The sequence below is a fragment of the Triturus cristatus genome, chromosome 12, assembly GCF_964204655.1.
Source record: "Triturus cristatus chromosome 12, aTriCri1.1, whole genome shotgun sequence".
Taxonomy (NCBI): Eukaryota; Metazoa; Chordata; class Amphibia; order Caudata; family Salamandridae; genus Triturus; species Triturus cristatus.
In genome coordinates, this window is record NC_140595.1 from 583,726,285 (window position 1) to 583,750,848 (window position 24,564).

Genomic DNA, 24,564 nt, shown 5'->3' on the forward strand with positions numbered 1-24,564 from the left:
CGGGTAATCCTATACTCTACAGTGCAATTACAGTCGGGCTAGGTGACAACCCATCATGACTACAATGTCCCTGTGTGTAATCCCAATACGCTTCCCAAACGTTCAGCTTGTCATCAGCTGATAAAGTTGGTGTAGAATCTAAAGTCATATCAGGTAGGAGCCAAAGGTAGTTCATACAACTACTGTCAAATCTGCCTAAAGTTCGAGGTCACAGGTTTGACTGCCTGGTGAGTTATTCCATTCATCATTATTCAGAGATGGATAATAGGATTACCAATTTTGGTAGGGCAGTTTTATGTATGTTTATCACATAAACCCCTATTTAGCATTACAATTTTTATAATCTAAAACCTTGTACTTGTAAACACTCGAGCCACACCTCCAAATCTGGCTCTCAGCCAGGACATGTTAGGACAGTTGAACTGGTTTCACAGTCCAGGTTCAAACCAGGCACAGAGAAAAGCTGTCCCACTCTCAAAGTACTTGTGCACTCTCAGCCCACGCCTCATACATTAGTCCAACCTCATATGGGCCATCCCATAATGGCATGCCTATTTATCAGCTCACGTTTGGACTGGTACCTCCAGCTACACTTAGCATTGGTTTACAATACTCATACTCTCTCATCAAAGACCTCCACTAAGGTCTGACCAACAATCTGGACATTGTATATGTTATAGGTGTAGATCATGTGTAAACTAGGTGCTTGCAGCGGCTTTAACATGGCACGTCTCATACACTGAGTGGATAGTTTCATGTCTTAGCATGCCCCTACTTACATGCACATACATCAAACACACTCACAAGAGAAAGCTAACGCCATGTGTAAGAAGCACCATTTTTCTTAATTCGTACGCTGAAATCACACCCAATATCGTTGTATGGAAATATAAATTAAATAGACATTGAAAACACACTGTAGCAATTCCAAGACCAGATATCCTTTTAACCCATGAAGCTTCTCAACGGGAGCAGTTAGGGCATCAAATTCTTCCTTCCTACCGCCTTCGGCTAGATTCAAAATACGAATGTGCCCAGACCTCGCACGGAATGTTCTTCCCTTCATTTTCATCCCATTTTAGTCACAAACATTCCTTTTGGTCCCCTACAATTGAATTGAGACTCCTAAAAACAGAAGTTCCTTGGCAGCTACTTATCAATGCAGTGCATTACTTGACTGATCCTCAAAGGCCATTTTTCCAAGCAGCTGGCTGTCCAGGTCAGTCCCACTGCCAGGAATTTGGAAGAAGTTCATCTCGGCGGCCAATGCTGCCATAGCAGTGGGGTCCTGCCCAAATTGTGCCCGCAGCATCATGTCCATTTTTTCTAGTCGCCGCTTTAGCCGTTTTGCCTCGCGCTCTCGGATGAGACGGGCTTGGCGTTTTTCTGGGGTCTCATTAGCGCGTTTTTGCCGCATAGCTTCACGGTCTCGCTGAAGACGTCGAGCTCGCTGCTCATCTGTCTCTTGCATCCGCTGCAATCTTTTAGCTTCCCTGTCGCGCATGCGCCTCACTTCCCGCTCTTCCGGTGTCTCACTGTCTCTCCTGCTTTTTTTGGCTGTTCTCTCTCGCTCTAGCCTTTGAAGCCTCACATCTACAGGCTCATTCTGCCGCCGGACTGCCCATTTGCGCATGCTGGGTGTCTGTTCTTCTATTAGCTTCCTGTATGCCACACAGTTATTGCACACAAGCAGGATACCAGCAGGGTAAACCGCACTGAAATTCATGTCGTGGGTATCCGAGCTACTGGAGACATCGCTGATATTCTGGCTCCATGTCTGTGGAGTGAGGACCTCTGGCAACTTCTCACTGCAATCAGAAATAAGGTACAATCAATGAATGGCCCCACACAAACACCACTATTTGCAGTATACACAGCTTCACTGCAGGTGCAGCATGAACATCCTATGCGTTGCCTTCTAATGCTCTAGCTTGGGATCAGGAATAATTTGCAGCACTCCTGCACAATTCTATACCATACAATGCAACACTTCTTGCCAAAAGAGAATACAACGGCATGTGCTCTTAACAGCAATGATGGAAGGCATTTGGTCTATGGACCACATCATTCCTTTTAATGTTGAAAGGCAGATATTGTGAACCCCACAGGAGAGGCATACTACAGCCAGTGGTAGAAAGAACTCTGACACCACATGTTTACTGTCACCAGCTGAAAAACAACACTTCTATCACAGAGAGTTCTCCCCTACGGCTATGCATTAATCCTGCACCATCGATACAGCTAGCACCTCTTCCTAGAACATTCAATGTCACCAGAAATACAGCCTGCGGAAGCTGATGTTTCTACATCTCACCCTCCAGTGCCCGTTGCTGAGGAATACTGGGCCTAGAGACGCTGAACAATCTCATTATATATTTTTGTTGTCTGTTTTTCCATGCAACATGTCTACTGATAAAAGAAGCAGATTCAGAAAAAGCAGTAAACACTACCTCACAGCAAGTCTAGTTGAATCAATATGGCACCTTAGTCTGTAATCTACCCTCCTGCAGACTTTTTTTTTAACAGGTTTATTCATAAGATTTTTATACAAAGACAAGCATATTGATTGACATCAGTTTATACCTATCAAACTCACAGTTTAAAGAAGGAGCCAACGTGCAAGCGCGCGAGGATGTTGCAGGAATTTGGGGGCCAAACTGATCTCGTGTGGAAGGGATGGTGGAGGACGACGAGTGGTAAGTGGAGGGGAAGGAAGGGGTGTGGAAGATTATTGTCAGAGTTGGGTAAGTGTACTATCTGGGAGGTGGGGGGTTGGGCCTCAGGTTAAAATAAGTGCTCATGGTGTATGGCGTAGGTTATGAATCCGTGAACGAAGTGTCTGAGGAGGAGCTCGGGGACAGGTCTATCAGTTTGGAAAGAAACCCTGTTGTGAGTATTCTGCTCATGCACAGAACTATGCACAGGAAACCAGGACCTCAGTGAATTGTGGTGTACCAAAAAACTCACCTCAGTACCCAGAAACCCTATCCGACTAGCATCAGTGTCTAATTCGATCTCCGTATCATCTCGAAGCTACCAATGATTAGACAACCCAGAACAAGCGACTTCGAGTACTCTCAGGAATGGTGGGAATCAGAAACATCTTTTCGTTATTATTCTCATATCAGTCCACAACAAGAGTAATCAGAGTCACGGAAAAGTTTAAAATGTTTATTTTTAACTACCTGCTCTAAGGTGCAGTACTTTGGCTAACATAAGCAGACAAATGATTAAAAATAAAACCATCAGCATTGTTACAATTCCATAGAAAATGAAGGGAGAAATCATATTAAAAATGATACTGGAAAACAGGTCCTATAATACCTTGTGAACCACCCCCCCTTCACTAGTAAGCTAGTTTGATAAGCTAATAGAAGGTCTCTAGGTTTGAATGGGGTTCCCCATACCTCAAAGATCAGCTTAAGTGAATCACATCACAGGATCAGTTCTGCTCTCTATGTCTGGAAAGGTTTTTTCCAAGTGCCTTAATCATGCATGCAAATGCAATATTAAAGTCACCCGAGTTTCAGATATTTGCAGCTGTGTGCTTGTTGTGTCTAGAGCGTGGGCCAATCAACCTGAATTCAACAGCATACATTGTTATTTGACCTTGACGGTTTCTGCACACAGTGTTCAGACTAAGGTCGCGGTGCACGGCTAGGGATGTGAACAACAGACCGTTCTCATGTGAAGAAAAAGCAAGCAAGCAGTTTTACTTGTAATAACAGCTACCTGTAGTGTCGTGTGCAAAAAGCTGCAAAGTGGCAAGATGGCATTTAACTTCTAAAGCGCTTATGCTAACATAGCAATGTGTGCACATAAAACCTTGTCTCCATTACAACCCCTCTGATCCCACAGTCATCAGGCCGCAACACACCCTCCTGGCTACTTCACAGTGTAGGGCTGACTGTAGCCTAGGCTACAGTCCAATGCGTGAACAGCGTTTGCCAATGGTCGGGACTTGAGGGTATGGGTGACTTCCAGCATGTTGGGATTGTTTTCTTAGCCAGGATAAGGGCCAGGTCTAAGAGGCACACTGCAACTTTATGCTCGCATGGCCAGGCATAAATTCCCAGTGCTCACGCCTCCTAAGAGGAAATTTTGTGAATCCCCACAAAGTATTCCAACTGGGACAAAACAACTGTCCAGTACGTCTCAGCTAGGGGCAATCTCATAGAATATGCTTCAGGTCTGCCCCAGGGGTATTACAGCTGGTATATTTTATTTATCATGTGCACCTGGAAAGACACAGGCCGGTCGCTTGGGGACAGGTAGGCCTTATGGAGAATATAAAATTGATATATAATCAATAGAGGGACGATGAGATATGTTTAATGAGGTCCAACACCCACCCTCATCATGGGGGATTTAAATAAACAAGTCAATGGGGTATTTAAATAAACAAGTCAATGGGGTAGTTCCTCTTATGGGGTTCGTTCAACCCTGTATAGAAGGGAATAACTGGTCTGGTCATCAGAGTCACAAGGGAACTGAATAGTCAGATCATGGAGCCCTCACACACCCAAAAGGGTGTCATGCTTCATCATAGGGCACTCCTCGTCAAGCCGGCACTGCAATGACTGACGGGCCTGTGGGCTCTTTGTCGGAGATCTTTATGATACTTAAATGCAGTAAGATGCATGCATGTGAGAGGGCAGAGAAATGTATAGGGTGGTGAAAAGAAAATGTGGTTAAAAGAGTCTAAGGGAACCTAAAGGATTTTTTAACTAATTATGAAAGTGACGGTCCCTTGACACAGTAAAAACAAGGTGCTATCGTGGGATCACAATGGGCCTTAATAGCTAGTAAGTGGGAAATGTGATACGGTCAACATGTTTCATGCCCTGTTTGCCAGGAGGGTCAGTCAAAACTTTATTTCGGTCTTTTGCGACCATTAAAGTATACAAGATAGACAACATACAATTAGTTAAAGTAAGAGAATAAAAATGATAAAATAACAAGATATCATGACCTTCACAGTGGACCTTCTGCACACAATCAGAGCTGATGACGACGCCTCTCCCCCTGCTCTAGACAGAGCCCACCGGGTGGCTGTCCCTCGAGGTCGCCCAGACTTCCATTCCAGACATCCTCACACGCTTCCTCTTCTTTGTACGTTCAAGGAACTACCAACTCAACATACAATGGATACTCGATCCAGATTTTCCAAGATATCGCAGCCGTAACCTTACGCAGACGCAAAGACTTCAATGCGCAATCTCAACATCAAATACCAATGGGGTCACCCTTTTGTCCTGATTTTCTCCTGGGAAGGCAAACCACTAGCACCCCCTCCTCTCCTCGGGCCTCTCGCAGGGTACCAAATCGGCCGGAGTAGACCACGATACCTTCTCCTCAGCACAAGCCCGGCCCTAAGATACAGGACTCATCACAAGCCAAACAGGACATCATCCAGCACATCCGTGCCATGAGCGAATCCCGTTCACCGGCCCTCTCACCAGCAGCTTCGGAATAGCAAGCATCTAACTTTGAGTCAGACACGTTTGGATCCCTCTACATACCACTTATAGACTTGGGGACACTATAGACTTTACTACTTGGAACATAAGGTAGATTTAATTGCCTTGCGATGCTCTTCCTGTTCTGCCTGCCCCCACTTCCATAAGGGTCCCTGGCGAGTTTACTCTGACACACTATAGATAGGGATCCATCACAACTTCCTTACCTCTGAGATATAGGCAGATCAATAGCTGCCTTATTGCCTCTCTTCCTGAGCCGGCTGCAGTCGACGGAGACTGATTCATCAGAGCATGCACTACTGCACCCCCCATACCCATAATGCCCTTCAGAGGAGTGACCTCTTCGGAATGGCTCCTGTTTTGACTTCCGAGCTATCCTAGAAGGGCAGTACACCCTACAGGCCCTGTTGGCCGCTCCTTGTTACATATTTTGTTCTTTCTACTTCTCCCGTCCATCCCTACACCGGAGGGCGGATGCGCTAGTTGGGGGGAGCCTTTTGCAATCTGCCTTATACACCCTTCACACTGGGGACACTCGAGATACACCCTCCACTCCTCCAGCTCGGGGTGATACAGCAGCCTCATATATAGCCCCAGCACTGCCTTTTACCATTCTTCCTACCACTATGACCGCGACACCGCTTGTTAAACTCCTCTTTCTCAATGTCAAAGGGCTTAACTCTCCCAGCAAAAGGCGTCAGATCTGGCGATATTTGCTCATATAAGATCCTGATATCATCTTCTTACAGGAAACACACGTGTTACTTACAGACACACATCTCATGGCCCACCCCAAATATCCCTGCCAATACTGGGCGTCCTCCACCTCCAAAACCTCAAAAGTTGCAATTCTAACTAGACCCAAGCTGGGAAAAACATCCCCTCGGGTGATACGAGATGCGGAAGGTCACTACTTAAAAATTCAAACCCAGCTAGGCACACAACCTCTAATTCTTTTCAATATCTATGCGTCCAACCAGGCACAAGACACCTTCCTGAGGTCTCTGCTGAGGGACCAGTTGCGCTCCCTAGAGGATCAGTAATACTTGGGGGTGACTGTAACATGGTTTGCGATCCGGATCTGGACCGCAGTAACGCTGCCTATCAAGGCACAGGAGCAATGTCAGGTGCCCTTAAGAGGGATCTTACAGCCATGGGCCTGGTGGATGCCTGGAGATATCAATTTGCCAGATTACCGTGATTACTCCTTCTTCTCACATGTTCACCGCTCATACTCGCGTATTGACTATTGCTTTCTTTTCCACTCTCTGATAAGGTCCCTGGAAATAGGCACAATATCTGACATATCTAGATCGGATCACGCTCATATAGCTGTGACTTTTTGGGTCCCTGGTCGCCGGCACGACACCCCCGATGGCGCCTCCCTTCCCACATACTATGAGACCCAGTGGACGTAGCTGGGATTCGCCAAGATCTTTCACATAAATACCCCTTCAGACCCGCCTGAACTCACACAATGGGACGCCTTTAAAGCGACTATTCAGGGGGTCCTCTCCTCCATTGCTATAGCCCGGACTCGTGATACCCGCCTGGCTGAAACTAACCCAGGTAATGATATCAAGGCCTCAGAATGCGCAGACCACACGTCACCCTCAAAACAGCACAAAAAACGCCTCGCCATGATGCGGGGACAGCTAAGACTACATCAAACTAATAGAGCGGAACAGGCACTCATGACACTCAAACAAAAAGTCTTTGCAGGAGGAGACAAGGTGGGGCCATCATTGGCACGCCGCCTACAGGCCCAGTCAGCCACAGCACATATCTGCAAATCAAGCATTCAGACAACTCATGGGCTACGACTAAACGAGACAAAGGGCAAGCTCCTCTACCTTTTACAAAGAGCTCTATACGGCGGCTGTTAACGCGCCGCAAGAGATCACTTTCTTCCTCAGCGCATGCCCTTTGGAAACCATTAACCCTCAAAACACGAAACTCCTTGATGACCCAATCACTCTGGACGAGCTACATCAGGCTCTTAAACAACTCAATGACGGGCAAAACTCTGGGACCGGACGGCCTCACAGGCGACTTCTATTGCGCCTTTCTCCCCCAGATTCAAGATCACCTCCTCCATCTTTTTAACACTTTCTCTGAAGCGTCGGGGCTTACCCCCACGATATCAGAAGCAGGAGTGGTTCTCATCCCCTAGCCTGGAAAGGATCCCTCTCTCTGTACCGCCTACCGCCCCACTGCTCTACTCAATAAGGACGCCAAGATATACACTGAAATATTGGCGAACCGTCTTGAGCCCTACCTTCCTGGCCTGATAGACCCAGGCCAGATGGGGTTTAGTCGACACCGTCAGGGCACAGATAACATACGTCGCGTCGCTCACCTCATTGAAAAAGTCCAAAGGTGAGACATTCCAGCTTGCTTGGTATCCCTGGATGCAGAGAAAGCCTTTGATCGCATCGACTGGCATTTCCTGCGAGCAGTGCTTCACAAGATAGGCCTAGGACCGACAATGATCTCCAAATTAATGGCCCCCTACGCCAATCCTACAGCGCGGATTCGTATCAATGGTCAACTGACATCTCCGATTTCTGTACGCAGGGGCACCCGGCAGGGATGCACACTCCCACCCCTCCTCTTCGCCCTTGCAGTGGAACCCTTAGCTATTGCTATACAGCGGTCCTCGGATTTAACAGGTAGCCTTTTCGGAGGTCAAAACCACAAAATGTCACTCTTCGCAGATAACCTTCTACTCACGCTCACTGCACCTACCACCTCTCTTCCCACACTAGCCTCCCTTGTTCACACCTATGAAGTAGCCTCAGGCATCAAGATTAACATGACCAAGTTTCATGCCCTAAACCTCACCCTTCCAAATATGGAGATTCAGCGACTCTAGTCCCTCGCCCCTTTACATTGGACTGTCAACTCAATCTGATACCTCGGTCTCAACCTGACCCCGTCACTTTCCTCCTGGACCCAGGCCAATTGGACTTCATGCCGACGGGATATCAGGGAAGAACTGCGCTGCATGATAAAAACCCCAATTCCCTCGATAGGCCGCCTTAATGCTTTTAAAATGACGCTTTTACCCAAAATACTATATCTATTCCAAACCCTGCCCACATCCATTCCGCAGATAGACATCCAGAGTCTCCAGCGCGACTTAACTTCTTTCATATGGGGCAAAGGCCGTCCCCGCTTTTCAAACAAATTGCTTATGAGTGCTTGTGATCGTGGTGGCCTGCCCTAACCTCCTGGATTATTTCTGGGCGTTTCGTCTCCTGTATATATATCTCAGAGTGGGAGGTTCGCAAAAGTGAGAAACACTGATTCCACATGGACTGAGCAGTTGCATGCAAGCCCCTCTGGGATCTCGCCTGGTCCCCAGAACGGCGCGACCACAAAACGCATATTTAGCAACCCCGACGAAAACAGTGCTTGATATTTAGGATAAAATCGCGATTCCCAGAGGCCTCACATCCTTCCCCTCCCCAAATACACATATAGCTCACAACCCAATGTTCCCTTTGGCCTTACAACCACAAGCATTTCCATTTTGGACCCAAGGAGACTGCAGTATAAGGGGACAACTTCAAAACCTTTGAACAATGCCAAAAATCCACCATGTCACGGAAGCTGACAGATTACAGTACTATCAGCTATGCCACTGGCTGCTTACCCCAAACTATTCCCAGGGAGCTACCAGACTGCTTACTCCTTTTGAGACTCAGGTCAGAACATTTAAAGGTAGCCGTGGCTTAATTTCTCATACATACAAGACATTACAACATCCACAACCCAATCAACTTCACACCTATCAGAAGCAGATACATGGGAAGAGGTGTCCCCACAAAACTGGGAACAACTATGGCGTCACATTCCCAGAATATACAGGAGAATCGCCCAACGCGAGTCAGCATACAAATTAATGACGCATTGGTACTATACCCCCGCACAACTACACAAAATGCTACCCACACTCTCCCCCCCCTCTGCTGGAGTTGCCACACAGAGGTGGGAGAATTCATACACATCTGGTTGACTTGCCCGCTTCTAGCAATGTTTTGGAAGGAGATGCTAAGTCATATCAAAGATAGAGTGGGCTTTCCCATACCAAATCCCCCATAGTGATCCTATTGGGTATCAGACCACCTCAACTTGCAGCCAGGACAAACTCTGGTTGGCGTATTATTACGCAGATGTTAGAAGCGGCTAGACAAACTGTTGCTCTCCAATGGAAGAAAACCTCTGCCCCTCCGATCTCCATATGGTTCCAACGCCTCTGGCAGGTCATGGCAATGGGACTACAGACAGCCCGCCCCACCCACCCATACAATACCAAATTCAATCGCACCTGGCTACCCCTCATCCACCATCTCTCTCAGATAGAAAACGCCAGCTAGCCCCCCCAGACTTTGCGCCCTACAACTCTTTGAGGACCCCCTCCTGCCATACCCCTGAGACACCTCCCAGCAGCTTGGACTGGACAATAAGCCCCCCTCTCTTTAAATGCTAGCTTTAGACTAAGCTATACCCCCTCACCGTCCGCCCTCTTGGTTACTATCCCTTCTAGCAAATTCCCCACCTCCTCTCCCACCCTTTGTTATTTCAAGAGTTCTATTGTTTAGTCATCACTGCAGAATATCCTAAAGTGGCGACCGGGACCATCCCGATAACTTCAGAGCTGTCTCGGGGTCCCTATTCAACGGTGTTTTACAATGCATCAGACATATTCATTGGCTATTTGGCACCTCTAACTTGCAATGTTTTTTGCTTAGCTTATACGTACTTTATGATGCCTGTTAATTACATGTTGCCCATCTTGCATTTATCGCTGGAAAACATGTAAGCTTGCACTGCCTTATCAGCGACTGATACAACATATGATGACATTTGTTTTTTTCCCTTAAAAACTTTAATAAACAGATTTATGAAAAATAAAAAAGAAGAAGCTACAAACTCACCTGTTGAAGGTAGAATGGTTGGAGAATCGGGCACCACACACAGCACAGTTTGACAGTTGGTCTTCAGAATGGATAAGGAGGTGTCGGCCCAGTGAACCAGGTGAGCTCAAACCTCTACCACATTCGGGGCACAGATAGCTCTTGGGACTGCTGACAGCGGAGGAGTGCTGCAAAACAAATGCATCTTTTAACTAAATGAAATCTAGTGAGAACACACAATAAAGGCTTCCAAGACCTATTTGTAAATCTCTTCTGTAACACATACTGTTACTGGAGCAACACTTACAAAGATATGCTTCATGTCTAGCATTACTCTATAGTTTGTGAGTGGAAAAAAACGGAAAACCCAGAGAAGATATTCCTACTGCACCCTCTTTAATAGAATGCTGATTATATAACCAGTTCAGTTCCACACCCCTTTCCAACAATATGATCAATCGATGATCTGAATTACTGAATGTATTATATGTATGTATGCGTAGACTATTTCTATATCGTAAACCTGGCCAAAAGGTAGCAGAGCGCTGTACATGGTCAAAGGCAAACTTTAAGACTGCGAGTAATAGGACAGGAAGTTGTTGACAGTTAATGCATTGTGTTGTAGTGTTCTTCAAAGAGGTGAGTCTTTAATTATTTCCTGAATTGGAGCAGCATTGAGGTGGTTCTAATAGATACAAGGATGTTGTTCCAGATTCTGGGTGCAATGATGTGTCTTTTTGACACTCCTTAGTCTGCAATCAGATGGTGTGTTGGCTGCAGGTGTGCCAAGAACCACCAGAGATGGTGAGCTTATTTAAAAGATAAGTGGCGGTGCTGGTTGTGACGGCTTTGTAAATGATGCAGCTGATAGGGAAGATGGGCAAAGCTGGCAAAGGGAGCCAATGGAGTTCCATCAGGGTGGGGGTGATATGATCATATTTCTTCAGGCCATGGATGAGAAGTGCTGCAGCTTCTAGGATGTCGCTTTAAGGGTGTGGAATCTGGGAAGCTTTGGAGTAAGGCATTACCAACATTCAGATGTGAGAGGACGATGGCTTGAACAACAGTTCTGAAGTTGCTTTCTGGAAGAAACAAATTGACTTTCTTTAGAAGAGAGAATTGGTACCAGGGGTCTGTTTTTTTGGTCAATGTGTTGCTTGGAAGAGGAGGTTAGTGTCCAGGTTGAATCCAAGTGATTTGGAATTCGGCGAGAGTTGTGGAGAGAAGCCGTCAAGGTTCATGTCATTGAGCCAGGTTTAGATTGTATCTTGTTTTTGGCAAATAACAGGAATTCTGTCTTGGTTGGGTTGAGCTTTAGGTAGGCACTGGACATTCAGGTCTGGATGATGTGCAAGTAGTGTTTGAGGGAGTGGATGGCTTAATCAGAGGAGATTTTCAAGCTGGTGAATCCCATTCACATCCCCATATTGAATAAGAAATGGCAGTCTGCATGTGATTATGTTTTCCTAATTTATTTCTATACGTATTAAATATAACAAATTATTCACCTAAACTTACTTTGTACCAGTTTGCAAACAATATAATACTAGGAGGAAAAGTTACTTACCTGTAATCCTAGTTCTCCTCTAGGTGAATCTTCATTAAAATCATTATTGATGAACTGTGCGACTCATGTACCGGGGCTCAGGGCACTTTTTAAAAGAAATATACACATAATATACTTTAATTAAGAAAAGTAAATTAGCACAGTCAATTTTAAAAAGGTCAGTACATTAATAAAAGTGACAAGAAAACCTCTTTCACAAATCTGTTTTAAAGGCACAATGAGAGAAAAGCTGAGCAATGTAGCTAAATTATCGCCCAGAAAGGGTAGAAAACGGATACTGCTCCTTTAAGGGAGCACAGATCTGCAGTATCCCATCGTGCCCGGTCACTGGCACTTGTTCCAGTTCTTTTGTATGGTGGCAAGATTCTGCCCCAAAGGCCAACAATGTGTCTCTGCTTTCGCTGGGGAGTAGGAAGGGTTGCATATGATGTAGATTCCCGTGACGTAGAACTAGATTGAAGGTAAGTAAACTTTCCTTCTCCCTCCGAGGCAGAAGAGGAAGAGACAAAGAAGAAACTTAATATTTGTCATAAAAGATTGCTATGTGAGGCTAGACCCACTTGAGCATCACACAGGAGTGTCCAGTAAAGTTTTGGATTAATGTCTAGGTAGCTGCCTTGCGAATTTCTGCCACAAGGCTGTTTATATACAAATCTCCGATGAACAATTTACCAGACTTATTAACAAGGGTTAAAGAAATATGGGAAAAGAATATGGGCCAAATAGAAGACGGGGGATGTGAAGAGGCAAATTAGGTCCATGACGTAGCAATTAAAGGCAGATTCGGACTGCTGCACTTAAAAATACAACCAGACCTTTGTTTGAGGGGATGTAGAATGGTGAGGACCTTCATCCATACATGTTGGGAATGGAATGCCACAAGATTGCCAAATATTGGAAGAAAATAGGCCCACAACTAAACAAACTAACTGAAGTAAGTATTGACTGCAATGTCTAAGAAAAGGTTACATACATGTAGTCCCGGTTCTGCATCGTAGTAATCTTCAGTGAAGTCACAAACGCTTGCATTGTTCCCTGGCATTTGCGTGGACCTTGGAATACCATTAAAAAGTTTATTTTCTTGCAAACAACATCAAACAAATGCCTTTATCCATGAATCTTTAAAGTATATCTGTTGAATGGGAGACTGCAAGCAGGTTTCGTTTTTCATGAAAGTTCAGTTAAGAACCTGCCAATTCAGATAATAAAAACCTGCATTGTAGCATCTTTCAATAGAGAACAAAACACAATGGTACGATAAGGCGAGGAAGCAGCTTATCCCTTTAAGAAACTGGGTGGCACCCCTGGCCAGCATGCCATGTACTGTCAATTGCCTCTTTCACTCCGTTCTTTTTCAGGGTAAAAGTAAAGAGAGGAGATATGTAAACCTATGCATAACCATACAGCAATGTATGCCAGCTGTGGGGAAAGAGGTGACTTTGATTAAGATTCTTACAATGCAGAACCAGGACTACAGGTGTGTAACCTTTTCTTCTGCATTGTAGGATCTTCATTGATAGTCATAAATGGTTAAATAGATGAGCAAGCTTAATATATAGAAAAAATCGGCTACTGGAAGATATTAAAAAAAAACAGTATAGCCTACCAAAAAAGGACTATGTTCATGAAAATAAAAGCTATCTACATAAAAAACGCAATCCAGTTTATGGAACCAATTGTTTATTCGTTTTAAACGACAATCCTACAGCATTAGCATTACACAGCTGTAAGCCTACAACCATAAAGGCAGGCAGCAAAATTCGCAGACATAATACATGAACACAGCTTCTTAGCCTACAACCCGGAGGCCGGCAGCGTAGTAGATTGTATGTACCAACAAGAACAAAATTTTATACATATGCCATGAAAAAAAAAAATGAAAAAAGGAGAACCCTCCGTCCCCTCCCCAAAACAAGAAAGAAACAAGCATTTTCAATGCAATAGGTCTCGCAGTTACACGAGTTAAAGCTATTGGCATTGTAAATGACAATGCCAATAGGCATTGTTATTTGCAATGTCAATAGCTCAAACTCGCGTAAATGCGAGACCTAATGCATTGCAAATGCTTGTTATAAATATCTGTCTCCTTGTTCCTGACTGACGTCAGAGCTCCTAGGGCCTCGATCAGTGGCCGACAACTGGCCTCGCGGGACCCTCGGCTGTTAGTGCTACCGGTCATCACCGGCACGAACAAAGGCTGGGAAAAAAACCCCGAAAAGATATATTTTCAGACTAGGTTCGAAATTAGACAGAAGAGAAAAGCACAGGGGTAAGTTCTCGTCATCAGTGCCCAATGTATGAAGCATAAAAACGTTAATGTGTGCATCGAGGGGAGTTCAACGCAACTGGCAAGAACTGCACAGTGAGAGGAGCTCAGTGAGCGCTGCAAAGAGTGACGAGGCGCTACACAGGCATAATGGAAGGCTTTACGGTACTGGCAGATACAATGAAGGGATCTGAGGTACCCCAATCACACACTGGAAACGTCACATGCCTACACAAGACACAGACCTGCACAATTACAGGAGCTCAGTGGACTTGCAGAATCTAAAGAGGTGCTAGACTGATATAGTGAAAGGCTTTAAGGCGCTTGATAGACACAATGGAAGAGTCAGAGGTACTCCATTCACATGGTTGAAGCATCTGAGGCCTCCACTGGACATAGGCCCACAGACCCGCGCAATAGGAGGAGCTTAGCGAGCGATGCAGGCTCTAAAGAGGTGCTACACGGTCATAGTGGAAGGCTTTAAGACGCTTGCGGGCCCAATGGAAGAGTCAGAGGTACTCCATTCACGTGGTTGATGCATATGAGGCCTACACTGGACATAGGCACACAGACCCGTGCAATAGGAGGAGCTCAGTGAGCGATGCAGACTCTAAAGAGGCGCTACACGGACATAGTGGAAGGCTTTAAGGAGCTGCAGGGAAACAATGGAAGGATCAGTGGTGCTACATTTACATAATTGAAGCATCAGAAGCTAGGGCATAGACCTGCGCAATGAGGGAAGCTCAGCGAGTGCTGCAGAAACGAAAGAGGCGCTACATGGGCATGCTGGAAGGATTTAATCACTGGACAGACACAGTGGAAGAGTCAGGGGGGCTGCATTCGCATAGTTGAAGCACGTAAAGAACGAAACGGGTTTACATTAGAACAAGCGGCCGCGAAAGTGATCGCGATCAAATATCAAAGCGGCCGTGAAAGTGAAAGTAATCATTTCGCGGCCGCTTTGATGTTCTCAGTGGCCGCGTGGCTCACTGAGAACATCAAAGCGGCCGCGAAATGATCACGCAGGCTGCCAAATGGTGCGCGCGCCCGGCGCACATGCACTGTAGTTGGCGGCCTGAAAGCACTGGTTTGCACTTCCAAATCCCCCTTTTACAAAAGCTCTCGCGAGAGCAGCGCTAAAGCGCTGGCTCAGGCGAGACCTAAAAAGGGGTATCTGCACCGGCCAGCAATTCTTCTTAGAGCGGGAGCAATCCTGCACCCCAGTGAGCCGCAGCTCATGATCCGACCCTTCCTTTGTGGGGTGGTTCTGCCTCTTTCTCGTCAGGGAGTAAGTGTAGTATTTGGCGAAATTTGGGGCATGTTACCTCCCGAAATTCTTTAGACAGTATTCATATAAAAGGGGCCCACAACTCAGCATATTTCTCCCCCCTTGTGCTCCTAGATCAATGAGAGGCGTTCCATGGCAAGAGTTAACCAGAGCCTATGTAGCCATGCAGTGGTCTGGGACATTTGCGGTGCCCCACTGTGCTAAGAGCGTCTGACAGGTAGCTAATAACGCCAGCGCCATTTGCCTACCCCTCAATGAACGTAGAGGAAATGTCAATACTTTTGGGAGACCCAGTACGGTATACGCCGGAAATCGTGGGATATCCATGTCAAAGGCTTTGTCAATGTCATTTAACACTCCCTCCCAGAAGTGTTCCAGACGCGGGCAATGCCACAGCAAGTGTGCTAGAGAACCAGTGAGACCACAGCCCTGCCATCACTTCTCCATGTGATTTTTGTCCCAGCTATGAATACGTGCCGGTGTTAGATACCAGTAGGATGTGACTTTGAAAGCTGATTCGGTGCCAGCAGTACTGTGTGCAGTGTGGTGAGCCCTATAATGGATGTTCTCCCATTCTTTAGCCGTCAAAGCCCTACCCAGTTCCTCCTCCCAGCAGAGCTGCCCTTTTGTCCGTCCCTCTCCCTGCCCAGTGGCCAACATAGTGTACAGGTCTGAGAAAAGGTGCTTATCATCCGTTTTGCCTACCAACCATTTCTCAAACTAAGTAAGCCATCGGGAAGCCTGCGCTATGTATGATAGGGAGGTAACCCAGTGTCGGAGTTGGAGATAGTGGAATTCGTCAGCTTTAGGCAAATCATAGTCTTGACTCAGCTGCTCATAAGGAATGATACCCTGGGTATCAAACAGCGAACCAATCCGTTTACACCCGCTTCTCTCCATCTCTGGAAAACCTCAGATTTAAGTCCGGATTGTCGACTATGGGGGACATTGGGGATGGGAAAGTCGTCAGACCCCTTTTGAGCGCCACTGCATCCCATACCTTCATCGTGGCTGCTGTGACTGGTGACGAGTAGAGACCCCATGCCGTCAATCTGCGTGGCAGTCAGGCCTCTCTCCAGATGTTAATCCCGGCTACCGCCTGATCCATGAAGGTCTAGTGCTTTTCGGAAAGTGGTCGATTACACTCCACAATAAATCGTAGATGAGAGGCCTGTAGGTATCTCTGTATTACAGGGAGGGCTGCACCCCCTTCCTGCTTGGGTTTTGACATTTGAGCAAAGGGCAGGCGTGTCTTCTTCCCTCCACAAACAAATGTATTAACCTCTTCAGCGCTGCGCGGATTCCCGCGCGGTGCTGAAAGTTCCGAGCGCGGGCGGGGCCATGACGGAACGGTTCCGTCATAAGCACAGCCCAACCGACGTGCATGACGGAGCCGTTCCGTCATCGGCGTCGAAGAGGTTAATGGCCAATTGGAGGGAGCGCAGCACCATAGGGGGGGGAACCAACCGCAGCAGCTGAAAAATATATAGGATATGCGGCAGCAGCGTAATTTTAACTGCTGCAATCCGACCGAACCAGGCTAATTTTAGCCGCTCCCATCCAGCAAGGACTTTTGTTGTCTGCTCTAACAGTGCGGAATAGTTCAGCTCCACCATCTTCGAGATCGTCAGAGCTAGTAAAATACCTCGATAAGTTATTGGCTGTGAAGCCCATTATAGGGGGAATCCCTCCTGTAGGGACTCCTCTTGCTTTGGCGGGGTAGTGAGGTTGAGCACCTGAAATTTGTTCAAATTGACTTTAAAACCTGACAAGGACTCGAAACCGTCCATCTCTTCCAAGAGAGCTGGCAGAGAAGTGAGTGGCTCCGCTAGCGACAAAATCACATCCTCTGCGTAAAGGTTTATTTTATGGATGTCCCTTCCAAAGCGCAGCCCTTTTATTAGGGTGTGGTCCCTGATTCACTGGCCCAGGGGCTCCATATATAGGGCAAACAGGAGGGGTGAGAGCGGGTACCCCTGCCTCGTGCCCAGTGCTATCCGAAAGGACGTGAAGGACATCCCACTGACTCTGAGAAATGCTCAAGGGGTCTGATATATACAGCGGAACCACATCATAATTCGCTCTCCAAAACCGAAGTGACGTAGAGTGTCGAACAGGTAGCTCCACCGCACCCTGTCGAACGCTTTTTCCGCCTCCACTGACAGGAATAGGGCTTCCCTCCCAGACCGACGCACGCTGTCCAGAAGAGGTAAGAGGCGCTTCGTATTATCTCCACCTTGTCTAGTGGGGATAAACACTGCCTGGTCTGGGTCTATCAGCCCCGCCATCATCGGGCCTAAGCGTGCAGCTAGCACTCCAGTAAAAAGCTTTGCGTCCAGGTTAAGGAGGGAGATTGGACGGTACGACCAGCATTGACTGGGATCTGTAAGGATAAACTGAGATCGCTGCTTCCATATTGGAATCAGCGATCGTGCCACTGTCTAAAAAGGAGTTAAATAGTCTCGTAAGTATAGGGGCTAGTTCTATACAGAGGGGGCCTTGTTTACCTTCAACCGAGCTATGGCCGCTATGACTTCTTCCGGACGGATGGGCTCGTCTAGTTGACTCGCCTGATCCTTGGGAGGGGTGTGATATTGCACGTTTCGAGGTATTCACCGGTGGCTAGCTGCCCTGCATCCTCTTCGGTGTTCAACGATTGATAAAATTGTTTAAATGTATCCGCTATCTGACTGTCTGCATAAACCTCCTCCCCCAATAGCGTCTTTATCATGGGTATCACCTCCGCTAGAGTCCGAGTCCTCAACCGATGAGCCAGCATCCTCCCACATTTGTCGCTGCTTAAGTAAAACTTATGTTGTAATCGCAGTAGCACATACTCCGCCCTATCCAAGTCAAGACGTTTTAATAGAAGTCTCTTTCTTTCCAACTCCCGCCACACTCTTGACGCTCCTGTGCGTTTATGAATAACCTCCAACTCCTTCACCTTTAGTGTGATACTCTGTCTTCTTTCCCTGCGTTTTCTATTTACGGCAGAGGATATGGTCATGAGTTCCCCCCGTACCACTAATTTCAGGGCCTCCTAAATTGTAGCTAACGGGGTGTCGGCTCCATCATTATGTTTGATATATTCCACAATTCTGCCTCGAATCCCCTTTACTGTTACCGGTGATTGTAATAGCCCCTCTCACAAGCGCCATCGTGTCTGAGTGGGAGTGGCTCCACTCGTGTGTAGTGGGACTGTGATTAGGGCATGAGACGTTAATGAGTGAAGGTCCATTGAGGTCTCCTGTATGTTAGGCAAGAGCGCGGTCGATGCTAGGAAGTGGTCTAGGCGCGCGTAGGACTTATGCGCAGCTGAATAGTATGTGTAATCTCGTGTGTCTGGATGATGAAGGCGCCAGATGTCGTGCAGCCCACATTCTGCAAGCCATCCCTTACTCTCAGGGGAGATCGCCCCTGTCTGCACTTTCCGCTGGCAGGATCCATTCCAGTCATTATCCATCACCAAGTTAAAATCACCTCCAAACAAAATTGCTGATTCAGCAGATACCAGCCCGTCCGTGAGAGTCTTAATGAGAAAAGGTTCCTAGTTCACGTTAGGTGAGTGAATGTTGAGGAGAGTGAGAAGAGTGGTGCCCCATTGTACCCTCAGAGCAAGAACACCCCCCTGCACTTCATAGAGCGTTAAGAGGACTTTTTCTTCAAATTTCACACTAAGCAGTATAGCTACCCCACAGGTTTGAAGGTACTGGCAGACCAATATTGGTGCGGAAATCTGCGTGTACGCTTGCAAGGCGTATCTTTGGAAAGTAAGTGGGTTTCTTGTGGCATGCAAATGTCCCCCTCTGCATTTTCTAGCAACGAGAGAATAGCTGAGCGCTTTAAGGGGTGGTTAAGCCCCCGAAAATTGAAGGAGATGACCTTAAGATCTTTATCCATTACCTGTGCCTACTGGGGGAAAAGGCTGTAAGTCGCGATCAGCTTGGGGAGGCCTGAGCTCAAACGCCCCGTCTTGAGGCTAGAGGCCTTAGCATCGGTGCAGTATACCCCAAGAAAAATAAACCACGGAACAATAAACATCAAATACTCGACCATCAAACCAGATGGCGTGAAACAATAGTTCATGATGACCAAAGTTCATCAGCAAAAAACAAGTAAGGGGTCAGTGACCTAAGCGAGTCCACGAGGGGAAGAGAGCCTGGGCTCCGGCTCCCCCTCTCGGATGTGCTCAATGATGCTGTCCGGCAGTACACTCAGCAGGGAGCGGACTGATCAGGGCCACTGGAAAGGGAAGAGATGACCGCTTCTCGCTCTTTGATAATAGTTGCAGCGTCTGGTTTATGTGGTGATGAGGGTTTCCCCACTGTTTGCCAACGGTGATGTGCTTGGCTCGAACCTTTGGTGGGTTTGCGCTGTCTCTCTGGGGACTGTAACCTTGCTATTCCCAACACCTCTCTGGCCTCTTGGAGAGAGCGAATCTACCGCAGCTTGCCCTCATACCTGAAGATAATACGAAAAGGATGGCCCCCGGAGTAGGCAATCCCCAGTTCTTTCAAGTGCATTGCAACCGGCCTAAAGTCCCTGCGTTTACTTAAGGTGACAGCCGATAGGTCTTGGTAGAGTGTCGGGAAGGTTCCACGGAACTGCAGGGGATGCGCCGCTCTAGCTTTCTTTATAATCAGTTCTTTCAATTGAAAATTATGTATACAAATGAGAATGTCCGGCGGTTGCGCCTTCCCGCCCCTAGGTATGCCTACTCTATGAGTTCTATCAATCTGGATTTCATTCCGGGTGCTCGTGTCCCAACACCTGTTTACATAGGGCCAACACAAACTCCCTGATGTCCTCCCCTTCTGTGCCGGATGGCACTCCTCGGATGCGTACGTTGTTGCGGCAGGAGTGGTTTTCCAGATCTTCCGCATGACCTTGCAGTTCGATATGTTGCTCTTTAAGGAGGAGGAGCTCTTGCTGTATCATCTCGATTTCCTCATCCCGTCCGGTTTCGTGCTCCCCAAGAGTCGCCACCCGCTCCCCGATGTCTTCCACGTCGCATTTCATTTCTTTGAAGTCGGCTGCTATTTGCTCTTTGAGTTCCTGTAGATCGGCCCTCAGTGATGTAAACAGGTCCGTCACGAAGGCCTTCGTGGCTGGAGCATCCGCACCCTCATGCCTCCCCGACGACCCCTTCGTCTCTTGGCTTGTACCGTCAGTTGCCCCTTGGGTGGGCTGCTTCAAGAGCATCTCTTTAGCGGCGCGCTCCTTCTTCAGGCGTGTACTGGCCATCCTCCTTGCCCGGCACGACCAATGGGGTGCGACGTTCTTCAGTACCGTCAATAATTAAGCGCTGGCTTCTCTGTGGTATCCGGTGACCAAGGCCAGGGCCTCTCTACCGTCTGCGATTACATGCCCCAGACCTCTGGTCTTGTGTGCCAAGTAATTCAGGTGAGTACTCCCTCAGCCCGGCCATCAAGCCGCACCTCCACACCACCAGTTTAGGGGCTATGAAATGCATCGGTTTCCGCTCACTGCAGGGGGTCAGGCGTTTCGGTAGCACCTACAGCGCATTCTCATCTGTGCCCGAAGTGCCCTGTCCACGGATTGCTCAAAAGTTCGGTGCTGGACAGGTGGCCTAGTGCTCTATGAATGCGCCAAAGCCACGTGTTAGTATTAAGGACTGCGGGCAGTTCGTTGAGTGGGCCTCCTCACCTACTATTACAAGAGCGGTGCAGTCTTATAAGAAAATACTCCAGTTTGAACTCACACCACATACGTGAACATGCTCAGAAACTGAAAATAACCCTAGAGGCGCCCATATTGGACATCTGGTCCCGCTATTGGCTATACGAAACCGACTAGATTCTACCCTACTGACTCCCCTCACAACCTCCACTGCTTTAATCTAATGAAATTGAGCGGTCCTGATGAAGGTGGACTCAAGTTTAATAATCCACTGAAACGTGCGTCGACCTGATCACTTTCCAGCTGGCGCCATAACCGTGGAAAACAAAGAAGGACTCTCACCACGAGTTATTTTGTGCAAGCCATTTAAGCTGGAATTTCATGAATGTGATGTGTGAATGTGTATGATTGGGATATGATGACTGTTTGTGAGGTTAGTTCGCTTGTGATGATGGAAGGGGTTAAACTTTAACATAACAATTTGTATGTCTAATATTGCACAATTACGCTTTTCTGTACATTTTAGGAAAATTGTCTTTTTTGTTGAATTATGTATCTTTTGCACTGTATATAAGAACACAGAAAGTTTTTGATTTTTAAACTATAAAAAATACAAAAGAAAAAAATTGTTTATAACTAGTACAATAAAATTATAACAGAAGATTAAAAACAAAAGTAAAACATATGAATTAATGAATTGATGCTGTACTTAGTCATATCTATAACAAAGAGATAGCCCGTACGAGCTACATCTAGCCATAGAGAAAATAATTGCTGGCCAAGTGGGAGGTTCTTTACATATTTTTGCCTCCTCACCTACACCACTCACTTTATCTCAGCAGCCCGGCTCACGTCCACGCTTCCTAGGGCTCTACTGTTAGCTTTGCCTGACACTGCCCCCAGGGGCCTCCCGGACCTCCACGCCTAGGCACGTGCTTCACCCTCACCAGCTGGTTTCTGTGGTCCTCTGTACAGTGTCACTTCTGGCGGGTCGCATCAAGGCCCGAGTGTCTGAACACTCGTTCGTGCAGCCCAAGTTCTCCTGCTGCCACTGGGTTTCCGGATCGGCAATGGTCGGACCCAAGGCCCTCTTTCTGGCTTTCCAAGGCCTCCAGCTGACAGGTGTCAGGAATCCTGCAGCGTAGTTGTTGCACCCCCGGCTGCTCGCTCTCCTCTGCAGGCCCACGCATGCAGCAGCACCCTCTCACACGGTTGGTAGGTCAGCGGCGCAGGTTCCTCCAGTCCTTGTGATCCGCTGAGGATCTCCGCTCAGACCTCCGTGTGCAAAGGGGCCGGCCGAGACCAGGCGCCAACCTCCGCTAGGGACCCAGCTGGTGTTCTGGGCTGCGAGTAACTGGAGCCCCGGGTCTGTTGGCCACCACTCCGTCAGTCCGCTAGGGGTCGTAACACCATGTGGCTCTGGGGCATACGACGGCGGTTCTTGCGCTCCTCCTGTGGCCCCTGTCGTCCGCAACACTCACAGGTCAGTCCTCCAATCTCGGGCGAGATCCAACCAGGCGCCCCAGGCTCCGTCGTTTCATTCCGCGTGGTCGATTGCTCGTGTGCTGCAGGGACCTGCACCTCGCCCTTCCCCCCCTCAGTGGCCGCACCACACACGAGGTAGGCCTTCCCCCACTATATCGCTCTCGCACCAGGCCGTTCGACCCCGGCCCACAGCACAGGGTCCTCCAAGCTCTCCGAGCCACCGAGTGCTGCAGATGAGGCAGTCAGCACCCGGGATCGGATGCCCTTAGAGCCCCCTGCTGAGATGCTGGAGATCTCTCACCTCATGTCCCAGGCCTGTCGTCCGCGCCCCCTTGTACTCTGCCATTCACTGACACTCCGGTACGCCATTACCTGTCATCAGGCACATCCACAAGCTTCGGACGTGACCCGGGGGCCGATTCTCGTTTTCCCTGTCCGGGATGAGGTTTCAGAGCAGGTGATTACAAGGCGATTGTCTTGGCAGAGCCGGAGGAGCAGCAAAACACGTCCTACACAAACAGCAGCCATCTTCCACAATCCAGTTTAAACTCACTTAAAGAGGTTCCTGAGAGTCTCTTGTCCAACTCTAGCTTCAATTGATTAATGTGAAAATCAGACTCTACCTTTGACAGGAAAGCAGGATGATTCTAAGAGCAGCCCTGTTGGAATGAAAAACCATAAAAAGTTCCCAAGATAAAGCTTGGAGTTCACTAACTCTTCTTGTTGACATGACAGCAACTAGGAATACAGTTTTTTGTGAAAGATGTTGTAATAAAGCCTTATTGAATGCATTCAGAAGGAGGATATATAAGTCTAGTAAGAATTAGATTCAGCTCCCATGAAGGAGATGGATTTCTCACAGAGGGAAATACTTTTTGAGGCCTTCCAGAAATTCTTTGACAACAGGAATTTTAAAAATGAGGTTTAATTAAGTAACTTGATGTATGCTGTAATGGCAACTAGGTGAACTTTATCCTTGAAAATTGGAGTTTTCGATTTTGCTAAATGTAATGAATATGGGAGAAGGCCTAGCTCTTGACATGAAATCTGGTCATAGAATTTAGACTAACACCATATACAGAATCTTTTCAATTTGAGCATGTAACAGGATCTTGTTGAAGGAAATTTAGCTTCTCTTAAAATGTGCATGCATTCTTGCAGAAGATTTAAGTGTCCATGTTGTCTGACTTCAGAAGCCATGGAGACAAATTCAAAGGTTGAAGGTTTTGGGTGGTGAATTTGACCTTGAAGTCTGGACAGAAGATCAGGTCAGCACTACAATGTAATTTGTTTGACTATTGAAAGGTACATGAGATCAAGGTACCACTATTGCCTTGACCAAACAGGTACTAATAATATCATCTAGATATTGGATCTGTACAGTTTGACAATCAGCGTGAGAATGAGTGGGATTGAGGAAAGGCGTAGACAAATGGTGTCTAACAGTCTATCAAAAGGGAGCTGCCTAGTGAATTGTGGTTTTGGTGCTCTGGACACGAAGTATTGAGGCTTTTTGTTTTGTGGCAAATAAATCTAATCTTGGAAAGCCTCATTCGTGCAAGAAAGATGATGCTACTTCGCTGTTTAAAACTCATTCGTGATTTTCTTTGTGATGTTTGCTGGGAAAACTTGCTTCCTGGTTCATTTTACTTGGAATATGAATCGCTGATATGTTTATTCCTCTGGCTAGAGCCCAGTGACACATCATTTGTGCTTGGAGGGAGAGGTGTCTTGATCTGGTACCTCCTTGTTTGTTTAAATAATGCATGGTGGTGGGATTGTTTGTTTGAATCATTATGTTGTTTGACCGTAAAGAAGGTATGAAACTTATCGGGCAAGATGAACTGCTTTCAGTTCCAACAGGTTGATGTGATGAGTTTGTTCCTTTGAAGACCAAAGACTTTGAATCGTAAAGT

At 47.1% G+C, this 24,564-nt stretch overlaps 1 protein-coding gene across 8 annotated transcripts in view; it reads right to left on the reverse strand.

The window, feature by feature from the left end:
• Positions 1–826: 826 nt before the first annotated feature.
• ZNF821 (zinc finger protein 821) overlaps positions 827–24,564 on the reverse strand; it is a 294,135-nt gene continuing 270,397 nt past the window's right edge. For all 8 annotated transcript variants that reach the window (XM_085639629.1, XM_085639624.1, XM_085639630.1 and 5 more), the window contains 2 exons: positions 10,424–10,590; positions 827–1,808 (listed from right to left, as the gene is read on the reverse strand). In XM_085639629.1, coding sequence (XP_085495755.1) covers positions 1,157–1,808; positions 10,424–10,590 — 819 coding nt within the window. In that variant the 3' untranslated portion in view covers positions 827–1,156. The remainder of the gene's footprint in view (positions 1,809–10,423; positions 10,591–24,564) is intronic.